The 14715-nt window shown below is 49.3% G+C and overlaps 1 protein-coding gene across 5 annotated transcripts in view; it reads right to left on the bottom strand.

Moving 5' to 3' along the window:
* The window catches only part of srgap2 (SLIT-ROBO Rho GTPase activating protein 2), a 57806-nt gene that overhangs the window by 9278 nt on the left and 33813 nt on the right, over nt 1-14715 (bottom strand). For all 5 annotated transcript variants that reach the window (XM_076024391.1, XM_076024393.1, XM_076024392.1 and 2 more), the window contains exons 3-10: nt 9804-9966; nt 6854-6916; nt 4301-4516; nt 3961-4089; nt 1767-1988; nt 775-876; nt 483-680; nt 283-367 (exon numbers count right to left, since the gene is read on the bottom strand). In XM_076024391.1, coding sequence (XP_075880506.1) covers nt 283-367; nt 483-680; nt 775-876; nt 1767-1988; nt 3961-4089; nt 4301-4516; nt 6854-6916; nt 9804-9966 — 1178 coding nt within the window. The remainder of the gene's footprint in view (nt 1-282; nt 368-482; nt 681-774; nt 877-1766; nt 1989-3960; nt 4090-4300; nt 4517-6853; nt 6917-9803; nt 9967-14715) is intronic.

Genomic DNA, 14715 nt, shown 5'->3' with positions numbered 1-14715 from the left:
ACAGCTTGCATTTATTACATGTATTAAACTCACGCTGCTTCCCTCCACGGTTTCATGATGTGTCCCAGTAAAAACATTCATCTTTCTGATCTCCTAATGTGTTCTGCCCTCCGGGCAACAAGCCCTTCCTTCTTATATTAAGTCTCTCACACACACACACACACACACACGCACACGCACACGCACACGCACACACACACACACAAACACACACACACACACACAGGATACACGCCTACAGTGTCACGCAGATACCAAGCGCTCCCTGACAGTTGCACTCACTCTCTCCCAGGGTCTTGTCGATGAGGTCACGCTTGGCCTCCAGCTTGGTGATCAGGGTCCTGCCCTCCAGAAACTCCTTCAGCTTCTGCAGCCGCGCACACAGACGCCGGTTCAGACAGGGTTAGAACGCGAACGGGAAGGAGGGAAATAAACAGCTGGCGCATCAAAAACAAAGAGAGCATAAAGAAAGCGCCACCCACCGTGAAGTAGAACTGCTCCGTCTCCTGCTGGTTGGCGCGGCGCTTGGCCAGGCTGGGCTTGCTGAGATAGGACTCACTGAAGGTGGACTTGACCGACTCCATGCTGTTGCTGTGGTGGAAGCACTCGGAGACGTCGTAGTCCTCCACCGTCACCATGTCGTGGATGGTGGACAGCGTGGCCTCCATGGTCTTCTTCACCTGGGGAGAAAGGGACGGGGGTGGAGGGAGGGGGAGCGATCAAAGAGGGGCTGGGAGGCGGTCTTTGAACTGCGGCGTCAGGGGGTCCACCCACCTCCTCGTTTTCAATTTTGAGCGTGGAGAGGCGGGACTGCAGCTGCTGACACCGCTGGAGCAGCTCGCTTTCCAGGGGCTGCTGCGCGCACACCACTCCCATCTGTGTGCACACGCACACACACACACACACACACACACACACACACACACACACACACACACACACACACACACACACACACACAAAAGACAAAAAAACAAACTGACTTCAGAGAAGTTAACGGAACATTGATTTTAACATAAAATCAGTTGAAAGACACTCGCCGGTGTAATCAGTGGTTCTCAGTTCGCTCTAACCCCCCCCAATTTACAACCGAACGCGTCCAAACGCCTTTCCAAGCGGTGGCGTCTCGATCGGGTCACGCGAGGATTGCAAGATGGCGCGACAACCCAGGAGGTAGTTTGGCGTGTATTCAAAGAAAAGAGAGAAACGAAACTCTCCTGAATATTATGATGAAAATCAACCGGATGTTTTCCAATCATTGACTTCCAGCCTGCCACAAACGCTTTTGCTGTAAATTGGGGGTGAAGGTCTGCAGAGTACTGAAGCAACGTGACCACTTTCGATGATCAACCACAGATGTCAAAGGACGCCAGGCGGCTGCAGATCCTCAGAGTTGGTCACAGTCACAAAACATATATACGAGGGGAAAACCACTCGGCTTTCATTTTGCTTTTTCCTGACGCTCCATCACTGAGGCAGCATCTTTGCAATTCAATACGACTTCACTGTGAAGTGAATGTTTTTAAATGACAAATAAAAAAAAGTCTAAGTAAAAAAAGGCATCGATGACGTTTCTACTGAACCACTTTACTGAGTCACCACACATGTACACGCTCAGGAAAAAAAACAACACACACACACACGAAAAGAGAGTTGGAGATGACGGCATCGCAAAAACATTCCATCCTCAGCCGGGCGAGCCGACTTCAGCCTGGACAAGGCTGAGGTCAGCTGGCGACGAGGAGAAGCTGGTGCGCAGCACGTACCGTGTCTCCCATGTGCGACTGGAAGTCGAAGCGAGCCGGCGGGCAGAAGACGTTGTTGTAGGTCTCCATCAGCTTCTGCTTGTCGCCGTTGGCCTCCAGGCTCTCGGCGGCGCCGTCCAGCATCTCCAGGCCCGAGTGCTTGGACGACTCCACGTTCTGCTCGGCCGACAGGTAGGTCCTCAGGGCTCGGTGCAGGCTGGCGTGGTAGCCCAGGTCACAGCACTGAGAAACACACGGAGAAATGTATCAACCAGCCAGTTGGGTCCCTAAAGCGGAGAAGAATCACAGTATGCACGTCTCGTCTGTTCATTTTCAAGTCGGAAAGTCACGTTGTCCTGTTGAACAACTCTCTGATGCAACTGTCTCAGTTTAAAGGTCCAGTGTGTAAAACTTTTAAGGAAGCCCACCTGACAGCACGTTTGGTATTTAGGCCACTGTCAGGTGCATATTCTTATATATATTAACCGTTCTAAGGGTAATAAAACCAAATTACTCTTATTCCACTGTGAATATACACTTTTATTAATGTATATATGGGCAGTATGTTAAGCTTTTAGCGAAATAAAAATCAAGCCAAATTTTACACACTGGACCTTTAAGTTTAATTTCATCCATTCAGCCAACGCCACAGACTTGCAGGGGCAACACGCTGAAGCTGCCGCCTTACAAGATTAATTAGCCTTCAGGCTACAGGAGGACAGAAACAATAAGAACTCCATCTCAGCCACTTGTAAAAGAGTTGTGCTTTATGTGTCGTCCCATGCGTTTACAAAGCGAATGGAATCCATGGTGGCTGTCAGGTGACCCGAGAGGGCGGGACCAACACTTTGCCCGGGTGTCAAGATCAGTCCCGTAGCTTTCACTGTGTCACTTAGGATTGAATCTGCACGGTGTATTTGTATTGTGCACAGTGTATACGAGTGCAAGACTGTGTGCACTTTAGCTTGAAAAAAAAAAGAAAGAAAAAGAGACTCCTCTCGAGCAACAAAATTGGACCCAACCCCATGTTGTGTTTGCGCCTGGAAGGCACCAGAACCACCGTCACCCTCTGGCAGAGTGTTTGCAACCCGGTGGGATCGAACCGCGACGCTGCGCTCGCAAAACTCTGCACCGCCGGCACCATTCAGGTGAACCCGCCGGCACGGGGGGGGTCAGGGCTCGTGCCCACCTGTGCACTGTGGGCGGAGACGCGACTCCAGCTCCTTCTGCCTGCCAGGCGGGTCTAAAACAAACACCTCCTGCTGAGGCTCATCGCAGTTATTGCTGCTATAAAGTGAATGAGAGTAAAACTGCCGCGGTCCACACGAGCCTCTTCTGCCTGCTGTTCTGTGCAAGAGAGCATTCGTGTGTGTGTGTGTGTTTGTGTGTGTGTGTGTGTTTAAACGGCTTCCATGATTTTCAGATGTTTTGTCTTCTCCTTGCACACACACACACACACACACACACACACACACACACACACACACACACACACACACACACACACACACACACACACACACACACAGGGGGTCCGTAGACCCTTAATGATGTGAGCAGCGACACAAAAGGAGAACACAAGCTGCGGCCTCCTGACTTCATTAGGACTGAACATCAATGGTTTGACTGGTACAAACCATGGATGTATTATAAGAACTGGATACCGGACTGGCAATATGGCCAGCGCGCCGATTTTCCCCAGTGGGCACTTGAGGTACTGCAGCAAAAAATGGCCCAAAAAAAAAAGCATTTTCCCCTAAAGACGGCAATACAAAAATAAACACCTTTAAAACGGCTGATAGGACGACTGCGACCTGAAACAGGATTTATAGCAAATCTTTCTACTGAAGATTTTTCACTAATGGTCTTAGTCGTAGAAAATCACCAGAAAAGAGTTTATTCCCAGCGTGACATCACGACGTCGTACGTGCCGCTGCACCCTGACGTGTCTGTAAGTGACGTTCTCCAGAATCGCTCGGATTGGCCAAATGGATCACGTGAGTTATAGAAGCATGATGGGAAGTGACACTGCTACACATGCTCTATGGGCCCATTAATGAGGAAGTCAAAAAGTCTTTCGGCGTACGCGCTGGGTGAGCAACATCATTGAAATGAAGGGGCCGCCATCTTGGACTCCGGGGGTGTGGTTCAAACACAGAAACAAAGGGAGTGGGAGGGGTGTGTGTGGTGGTGGTGGGGGTGTGTGTACACTCACGTTGATGATGTCGGACAGGTCGTGGATGTAATATTTGAAGACGCAGCTGTTGGTGGCCTCCAGAGCCAGCAGGTACTCGTTCCTGGCCTTGATGGCTTTCAGCTTGTTCTCCGTGTACTTGGCTTGTCTCTGGCGATGATGAGGGGGAGAGAGCAACGGGGTGACAAAAGGAAATCAGACAGCGAAGACGGAAGACGTCCAAACAACGGCAGCCTAACAGGTGTCGGCCTCGGTGTTTCCAGACGGGCAGAGGGAACAACAGCGAGCCAGACACGCGCTCATGCATCTTTCATGAAGTCGCAGCCCCCCCCCGCTACCCTCTACCCTCTCCTCCCCTCACCTTCTCTTTCATCTTCTCGATTTTCTTCACGCTGGAGCGGCGCACGGGCTTCTCCTCGCTCTTGATGCTGGCCAGGGTGTCCGGGGAGCGTGGCGTCTGCCGGTCGTCCTGCCGACCGGAGCGGCCCATCTGCTTCTCCTCCTGCTTCTCCGCGTCCTTCAGCTTGGACTCGGCGTTGATGCTGTCCGTGTTGTACATGTGGTACGTCTTCATCACCTGGAAGGGCGGGAGGGGAGACAGCGGAGGTGGGGGGAAAAAACAAAACAAAACAATGGTGAGCATAGCGCTCTCCCGGAGTGCCTCTTGCATCAGAAGCCCCTGGCCGGAGGGAGAGAAGTCAGAGCGAACTTCCGAGGTTCAAATAAACAAAATGGGAAGAAGATCTTTTGTTGATTTTATTCCTAAATATTGCAGCGAATCACACAAACAAAGTTTTACTGCTCAACACGACTTCAAGAGATTGAAATACAGCCACTGCTGAGTGTGTGTCTGTGTGTGTGTGTCTGTGTGTGTGTGTGCGCGCAGTGTCAGCTTTATTTCAGTGTCCACCACCACAGCCATCATTAGAGCGCTCGCAACCTCGCCGCAGCGCCGCGCTGCTGCTGCAGTCACAACCAAGTGTGCATGTGAGCAAGTGCACATCACTCAATCGCCGTCTATTTCTACAGACTGTAATTAAAGCCAGTCAAGGGCACTTTTTATGGTTCTCGGCTGAGGGGCCGGAGCTGCGCCGCCGCCGCCGCTGCTGCTGCTGCTGCTGCTGCTGCTGCAGTGCGGAAGGAAGGAAACTGGGCTCACGCATGGTTGAGCGCCACCGCCTCATTCGTGCTGGCGGAACAAGTGACATTTGTAACCCGACACTATGATGACAGCGCGAGCGCACAAAAACGAAAATAATGGAAAGACATCCACCCCGAGTCAGGGAAGACGTACACACTGCTGACTAACAGAGGCGTGTCTGGTTTATGTAGGGAAATGAGTATATGTTCTGCTTTACTGTAATTTGATTGAATTGTAATAATATTGTAATAAACCAGGCAACCTTCACTATCAAAAGAGCCATCTTGCCCCCATCTGCCGTCAAATAACATTCACCTGCAGCCGCGGGGCATTAAACTGCCTCTTTAAGAGAGACCCGAGGCTGTGGGCATTTTTGCAACTGTCTCTTTCTTGGCGTGCTACTTCTGTAAATACACCGGGCTCCAGGTCTTCTTCTTCTCCTTCCGCCTTCAGGGAGTAAAACCACAGCGCCGCATAAAGCCTGGCGTAAGTACTTTCCAGCGTTTCCTTGTCTCCCATATTCCATTTCCCTACTCATCACTTTGTGGATTCCGACTCGGAATGCTCTCCCAAATCCACGCGACCACTCTGGAGATTCACAGACGAGAGATAATTCCACCCAACTGAGCAGCACTGCGGTCGTGCACCGCAGTGTTAAAAATAAAAGGGTTGACAGACAGAACATCAAAAGACAAGACCGTCCCATCTGACTTGAAGCAGCTGCGCTACCGCAGCGCTTCCAACCAAAATGTTGCCCGTTAGCTGGAGATGCGAGCGCGGTTGTGAGACTAGCGTGATGCAACGCGCGGCCTGGCGCCTGCACGCTCTGGGATATTACTGCCTATTGGCTCAGGCGGCGAGATGGAAGCTTCTTGTGTGAAGTTATTCCAAGGGTGAGAGCCGATGAATAATTGTTGGAGGAGGTCGATAGAAGGGGAAGGTTTGCTGTGTCGTGATCACGCTGCACGTCGTGCGTGTGTCTCCAGCTAGTGGGCAACGGTGGATATTCCGGCTAAGCGCGCAGCGATCCAGTCGTTGGTTTGAGTCAGTTTGGACTTGCTGAATGCTCCAGACTCTTGGTCAACACCACACCAGCACTATGGAGGCATGTGATGCTTTAAAAAGGGAGCAAATAGTCATTATTTTTCATCCGTTGGGAGGAATTCTTTCCATGATCGCTATGAAACTCCAGAATGGTTACATGGATTCTAAAACGTGAGCAGAGCCTGAAAACAGAGGGTGGTGAGTAATAAGGGGTGGAAATATAATTCATGGGTGAACTCGCGCTTGACTGAGTCACCCTGCAGACTACTGTAATTCAGTGCCGAGACGCTGATGCGGCAGAGTTTATCGTTGCCATAATCGCTATTTAACACATTAAAATATTACGTTTAGTCCAGAATCTAGCGTTGCTTTTAAAATTACTGTTTGATTACAAGAGAAAAATATGTTACGGTCTAATTTGAAGCAGAAATAAATCATAGCACTGCTGTTCCATGCCATCGACTGCAAAGACTTTCATTTGTGCTGTGCTGACTTGGGAGAAAACATGTATTCAGAACCTTTTGATGTGTCCAGAAGCTGATTTATATTTTGGTCTGGAAGAAAGTGGCAACCTTAGAGCAGGCGGGCCAAGCCGCTGCAGACACGGTCCCTAATCTTCACCCGAGCGGAGCCAACTCTGATGCCTCATTTTCACGCTGCTTTGCTGCTGATTTGTTTTTTTTTTGTTTTTTTTTTTTAAAGATGCCGACCGTCAGCGGTTTCTCTTACCGTGTAGAGCTCGTTGAGAACTTTCATCAGGTCCTCCTGCAGCTGCACCCCGACCTCTTTGCTCTGCCAAGACAAGAAGGAAACATGCACGAGGCTGTGAGCAAGAAAAGTGGTCATTTGCAAGTATTTACAATAATAACTCCAGACTGGCTAATCTGGCTTAGCCGAAGCGGAGGAGTCGCTAGTCCAGATAAATGAGCAGGGCAGACGTGGACGTGATGAATGTGGACTTGGAGGCGGCCGCTGCAGATAATGATCTTTACATGAGAGGGGAGTGGAGGACAGAGACCGTGCGAGACATCAAACAGAGGGAGGACAGTGACTAATACACTGCCATCGGACTAAAGTACCAGCAGCCAACACTGACTGATGTGTCCCCACACATCTATAAATCTGCTCAAACAAACACACTCACAAGTCGCGCACGACAAATCATGGCTGGACAATATAGGCATAGGGCGGAATAAAAACACTTACGGACACAGTGACACAATGTAAGAGATGTCGGGGATAAAACGTTAAAACGGGAAATTACAGGGCTGACGGAAGGGAAGTAGATTGTAAAAGACGAAACGAAAGCAGCAGATTTTAAGGTGCTGCATTAGACCCACTTTCACTTCCTTCTTTCATCCCAGATTCCAGTGAACCAGGCCCACATGGTTTATTATCAAAACAGAACAAAATCTTTCTAGAAAGCCTTTTTTTTTATCATATATTTAGCCAACTGTTTACTGTAAAAATATTCCTGTTAAATGTGGAGCTTTTGCTGGACCTTCAAAGGGAAAAACCCTGGCTGACAGTGTCATAGTCTGAGTTCTAAAGAACTTCACTGACACCCTGGAGATGCCACCATTAGAAACCACCTGTGGTTTCACAGGTGGAGGTTAGGTATAATAAGGGACCTTTAAGTAAAACAATTAGATATTATAAAATGTAACTTCAATAACAGACGATACAAGACGATAACCATTCAAGAGTGAAATTGTCCTGTTTTCAGGCTAAATCAGAGTCAGAAGTTTCCTTGCACCCTAATCCATCCATCTGTCCATCCATCTATCCATCCATCCGAAATACCCGCTTGGTCCTGCACTCAGGGTTGCGGGGCTGGCTGGAGCCTATCCCAGCTGTCATGCCCCCCCCCCCGGGGATGAATGAAGCATCTATCCTCCGAGTAACTTCTCATTGGTCAGCCAGTACATGATAGAGTGCAATAATGACAAACACAATTATTTATCATTCTATGATTGTGTGTAATAATATGCCTCTGGAAATGACCAGATACAGCTCTGGCAATCTAGCATATTCTGGGACAAGTGGGTGAAGGAGAAGGGAGGGGAGGTCAAGTGTGAAAAGAATGAAGCTGCCGTGGTGCTTAAGTGTCTCCTGGACTGAAAGGGGAGAACCGGAAGGACGGCAGGATTCAACGCTGACGGAAGGGGAAGCCGTATGGGAAAACATTGTGGGGTGAAGATGAAAGGCAGGTAAGCCGATCACCTGGGCCGCGTTTCAAGATTAGCCGGAGGCTCGTATTAGGGCGACAAGCACTCGGACCGCAGCCAATCAAGAAGCAATCGGCCGTGACCGGGGCCCCTCCCATCTACCACCTGCCACCCCCTGACCTTGCGGAACTTGAGCGTTAACTTCCTCTGGCTGCAGACACGCTGCCACGGTCGCGCTTTCACTTCACCGACTCCCCGATGGAGGCTTCGCTCCTTCACCAGCGTGTCGACTTTTCTGCGTGACCAAATCACGCGGCGCCGCCGCCCTCCCGCACTTGCGTCGCTCGTGCTTTCCGCAGTGAAAAAAAAAAAAAAAAAGAGGCCGTAAATGACCTAATTATGTGCTAATTATCTGCCATTAGCGCCTCGTCTGCCAACCGCTTTTGCGGGTGATGAAAGCGACCCTTGTGTCAGGAGAGGAGCGGCGGCTCTGATCTATCGGAGGGAAGCGCTTTGCGAGCGTCGGTTTAAATCCGCCCTCAGGACAATGACGACTATTTTTCAAACGTCGCACGCAAGCGGCGTCGCAATGATCGGACGATGCTCGCGGACTCGCAAAACCACCCGTAGCTTTTTCTGGTGTGAATTTTTGTGTACGGTCTGCCGCACCCTTCCTGGACATAACCGTCTAAAACAGTGTTTCTCAACCGGTGGTTCGCGACCTAAAAGTCGGTCACAGATTTTTTTTTATAAAAAGGGATTTTGATGTTGGGAATTTATTTTGCAGGGTGCACAATTCACTTCAATCATTTATTCACTCGACACATATTTTTGTGGAATAAATTTGAGTGCTGTGGATTAAATTTGGGTCGCGACTTCATGATAAGGAAAGCAACGTGGCTCCTGAGACTCCGCCAGTTGAGAAGCACTGGTCCAAACCTCTCGGCCGTGGGCTCGGCCTGGGGATTTGGCCTCGTGAGCTCTGATCTCTGGAGAAATCCCCCTTCAGCCCTCCTCTTGACCCAATCAAGAGGAGGGCCCAATCACCTCCACTTTCTGTTCTTACTCTCTGACTTCTCTCTTCCCCGTCTCGCTCTGTCCTGCTCTCCCCTCACCACAAGAGGACAAGACTGAGAGAGGAAGCGGGGGGTGGGAGGGACCGTGGGTATAGAGGGGGGGGGCTACCGTTCAGATGACAGATGGCGTAAAAAAAAAACAAAACTGCTCCGGCCTGAGGTTTGGGCCGACGCGGCATCGGGCGATGAATCAGCCGAGACGGAAAACAGATGCCGCGTGCGAGACGGATGGGCAGGGTGCAAATGTGAGGCAGATTTGAGAAATTCTACTGTTGCTAAATTGGTTTACAAAACTCTGCACACACACAGAAACTCGGTTAGACTCTTTCCTAAGGGCACAGACCAGACAGCAAAAGACAAACGCGTGGATACTCGGATTATTTTTGTTGTCGACTAATCTATTAGCCTATTTTGGAGAGGCGCCTGGCGTCTTACCTTCTTGAAGAGGCGGCCCGAGTCCTCGCTGACCTGCGCGAAGCGGGGTATGATGTTGTTGAGGTAGAGGTCAGACAGCGTGGCATGGTCGCGGCTCTCCCTCTTCACCTGGAGCAGCAACAGGTTCCAGCAGTTGAGCGGGGACAGGATGCTCTGCTCCTTCCTGGAAACACACACGCAGAGAGACGGGAAGAAAAAAAGGCTCAGAGACGCAGATATTTTTAGCTTGTTTAGTTTCTTTTATAGAAGATTGAGGAAAGACTAAAATTAGGTCCTCTTTATCTTTTTAACTCCCCTTTTTCATCTTGACAGATGTGCATGCACGTATACACACACACACACACACACACACACGGGCTTACTGCATATAAAACTTGTGCACAGAGACGGGCTTAGAGTAAGAAAACACATTAAATCCTAAATTGTAAAGATGAAACAAGGCGTTGGGGGGGGGGGATTAATACCCAGACAGATTTATGCACAGCCACCCTCTCGCTTTCTCTTTCTGTCTGTCTGTCTGCCTCGCGCACACACACACACACACACACGCACGCACGCACGCACGCACGCACGCACGCACGCACGCACGCACGCACGCACGCACACACACACACACGCACACACACACACACACACACACACACACACACACACACACACACACACACACACACACACACACACACACACACACACACACACACACAGCCAGATTTCAGCCAGGGTACAAAACCCAGCAGGAAGAGGTAGGACTCCTCCAGACAAACAGCTGTCACAGACAGAAAAAGTGCAGAGCTGGAGAAAAGACAGGAGATTTAAAGATTCTAAAGGCTTTGGAAGGGGAAAAGAAAAAAAAAAAAAAAAAAAAAAAAGTGTCAAGGCCCAATACTGTTCCTTTGTCTTGGCCTCAAGTGTCCACACAAGTGTCCATAAAGACACGAAACAAATGCAGCAACACAGTCTAAGTCCTGTTTATATGACAACACACAGGCCTTTTCAGTGCTAGTGTGTGTGTGTGTGTACAGTATGGATGATCCATGGATGATCGAGTGGGTAAAAGGGATTATCGGTGAGTGTAAGTGGATAAAAGGAGCTCTTTGTGCAGTTAAAAGCAGCTTTAACTGGATAGTGACAGCAAAAGGCTGCGAGGCATTTACATCACACACCCAGCTACGCACACACACACAAACACACACACACACACACAAAGTAGAGCAGTGACCCCCAGCATATGAGGGTCAGACCGGCAGAAAGGCTTCATCTAATGAATGGTGTGTGCCTTTTGTGTGTGTGTGTGTGTGTGTGTGTGTGTGTGTGTGTGCGTGTGTGTGTGTCTTGAGTCAGCTGCCAATGTGAAATGTTGGTTGTGTCCGTCAGTAATTACATGCTTCCACCTACACACATCAGAGGAACCACAGACCTGAGTCTCTTTATGAAACGCTAAACTTGATAAACTCCAGTCACATGACCACCTGAGCGTCCGAATCACCCGCCTTTCTCCCGTCTCTCTCTCTCTCTCTCTCTCCCGCCACCGGTTGCACAACGCCAGCAGAGCGAGGCCACGGTTCCTCTTATTTGCACGAGGGATGTCGGCAAGTGGCGGCGCCGGCGGCCATGTGACAAACGACCCTCGGCCCACAAGCCATCGCCGTGGCAACGGAGGCGGAACGCCGGGCTGAAACATCACCTGACCCCCACTGACCCTCGGCTGGCGCAGGGTAAACATTGAAATGTCAGCGGCCTTCGGCAGGACGCAGGGTTGCATGCTGGGAACGGAGTCGGCGGCCGGGTCGGGTGGCGCTCTGACTCATGACGGAGGGAAAATGCTAAACAGTCGTTAGCGTTCAGGATCACAGAGGAGAATTCAGTCGGCCTGTCTGTTTAAAGCCTCCCGTTGAAAGGAGGCCATGATATGAGAGAAAAAGGGATGATATGAATATGGTTTGGATTTTTTGAAACATTTAGACACTGTATAAATAAGACCATTAAACGTTATAATCATTGCATTCTGAAAAAAAAAAAAAAAATACAAAAACACAGCTGTACTTGATTTACTTGACAGTAAAAAAAATATTTACTTTCAGTTAAGATATCAAACTATGCAGTAACTTTTCTAATAATCGTTTGTCTCCAATCAGTCAGCCAGTCTGTCACTGAGCTCCCCAGAAAAAAAAAGAAGAAAAGTTCTTCCTTTACTGCTCGTGTTTGCATCTTCAAAAATGAGGTTGTACAAGAGCGGCTGCACTCAAAGCCATTGGTGACTCAAAGTCACCAATGGCACGGACGTCTTACGGACAACACTCCCGGGTTTGTGTTTAACCAACACTGAGGACAATTTGTCTCCTCCTTGTTTTCATCCCCTTCCAAACAAGTGGAAGGTCCAACAAAGCTGTGTTTTATTTGTGGAAGGCAGTAAATAAAAAGCTAAGGGTGCAGCTTTCTGGAGAATCAGAGGTTTGTTTGGCTTTTTTTTTTTTTTTTTTGATGAGCAATCTCTTGATGCAGCTTTAACTGGAGGCCAGGGAGAAAAAAAATAACAGGATATGGCAACTTTGAGTTGTCCGTGATGAAAAAAAAAACAAAAAACTGACTGAAACGGCTCGTCAACTGAGCGGTGAGGAGAACACAAGGGAAAAAATCACAACAGAGGCGAGGCAATCTTTGCAAGAACAATGATTTTCAGTGTACACGCGGTCACATGACCTCGCGGCCCTGAAGGACGGCTGTCACTGGCGACTGTGATTCGCTGTAAGTGGCCCTAATATTAATCACAAGGATCGGCTTTGAATGGAGAGATCAACTTGTGAGGGCTTTGCCATGTGACCAGTCAGCCTCAGGGTCAACACACACACTACAGTTGAATCGACTAACCCCCCCACCTTTGTTGCATACATGCAGTCTAGCAAATAGCAGAAATACCAGGGGTCTCCACAAGATCCACACACACACACACACACACACACACACACACACACACACACACACACACACACACACACACACACACACACACACACACACACACACACACACCTCAAACCCCTCATTGCTTGAAGCGCCAGCAACAACTGGCTGTATGGCCTAACTTGCCAAAGGCACACACATACACGCGCACACACACAGACCCAGGCATACACACACACACACACACACACACACACACACACAGGCGCAGGAATGCACGCGCGCGCACACACACACACACACACACAACAGCAGAAAATAGCTGGAATTCCACCTGGATTGAGGAGCAGGGAGGGATAGAAACAGATGTTGGATGAAGAGAAAAGAGAGTTTTGTGAGGAGCTGAGGGCAGCGAAAAAAATGAAAGGCAGGGCTGTATTTTATCTCGAACCGACTCGCGGGATCCTGACACTTGACGATGTTAGCAGACGTGCCGAGTCGGTTTGCAGCCGCTGACCTGTTTAACTACATATTTAATTCCTTCCCCTTTGTTCGCCTGCCTTTGCCTGCCCTCTAATGAAATGCACTGAGACACGCGCAGCAACCGCAACTGTCTCTGCTGCATTGATCAGGCCTGGAGGGTGCCTGAGTGTGTGTGTGTGTGTGTGTGTGTGTGTGTGTGTGTGTGTGTGTGTATAAGTGCGTGTGTGTGAGTGAGAGACTGTGTCCTCTTAGTTGAGATTGAGTTTCATTTAGAAGCCCCATCGATCCCTTTCAGTCTGAGCCTTCACATCAGAACAAAAAAAAAAAAAAAAAAGAAAAAAGCTTGACTGTAGTTTATCCCCAGTGGAGAAACAGCACAAACGTGTCTGGCAAACAAAACGTGTGATGCAAGGGGGGAAAGAGAACAACAACAAAAGCAGAAGAAGGAGAAATGCGAGGGTGGAAACGATTGCAGTTCAAAGTCATTTACGGAGACAGAAACAAGCAGGAGGATGACGGTCAGTTTCTGGAGACGATTCCACATTTGGAGTTCAATCACCAAATTGCATTCACTCGCACGTTTGAACGGGCGAATCTGCAGCCGACGCAACGTCTGTCCAGACTTGCGTGTTGAATCTGGCCACTGAAGGAGAACTTGGTCACGTGTCGCAATTTCACGGGCAATCAATCACAAAACTGAAAGACCAAAGAGGGCCCGGAATAGAAAATTCTACATTCTTGAACATTCGTTGTCCAGCGGCAGGACACAAAGTTTGGACACGAATCTGCACCGGATTTAAGTTAAGTTGCTTACTAGTATCATTAATCGTCATCACGTTATTATTTGCTTTGAAATCATCATTTTGAAATGCACTGCTAAGAAGACCGACCGAAGACGGGACTATTAAAACATTGATTTTCTACTTGGCAATAAACGACTTCCTGAATCACCTAGGAGACAAGCGCCTGCTGAGGAGCGGCGGCTCCAATCAGCCGGGGCGTTTTAAGAGGCCAATGACAGACGATCAGCAGCTCTTTTTTTCTCCCGACAGCCGTTTTAAAACAAAAGACGAGGGAATTTGCAATGACGCCGCCGCCGCCGCTGTAGCCCACAGACGTGACACATTTTTTCAGCCGGGGCGTCGTCCCGCGCCTGAAACACCTTTCCCCCGCCTGCGGCTGGAACGTCGCTCTCTCCCTCAAAGACACTGCGGACAGTGTTTGCCACTGTAATAACTTCCTCATTACAGCAGATCTTGGTGAGGAGCCAAAATCCTGAGCTTAAAGGCATCGGCGAGGACGCAAGCGGCATAATTAGACGATGAAAGAGGAGCATCGACTGCCCCTATAGCGCGCCGGTGCGTCCGTGTGTGCGTGTGTTGTGCGGCTAGATGAGTAGTTCAGCGTGACATTCCCACAGAGGAACAACCTTGCCCCCTGCTTTAGAAAAAAAACAGAAAAGAAAACCCCTGCCAGATAAATAATCCAGGAACACTTCCCACAGCTGAAGCTAATGAGCTCCAGT

Source organism: Nelusetta ayraudi, unplaced genomic scaffold (genome assembly GCF_046127955.1).
Source record: "Nelusetta ayraudi isolate G7.1 ecotype Tasmania unplaced genomic scaffold, CSIRO-AGI_Nayr_v1 ptg000017l, whole genome shotgun sequence".
Taxonomy (NCBI): domain Eukaryota; kingdom Metazoa; phylum Chordata; class Actinopteri; order Tetraodontiformes; family Monacanthidae; genus Nelusetta; species Nelusetta ayraudi.
The sequence above is the reverse complement of the archived record's forward strand: the minus strand, read 5'-3'. Positions and strand labels throughout refer to the sequence as shown.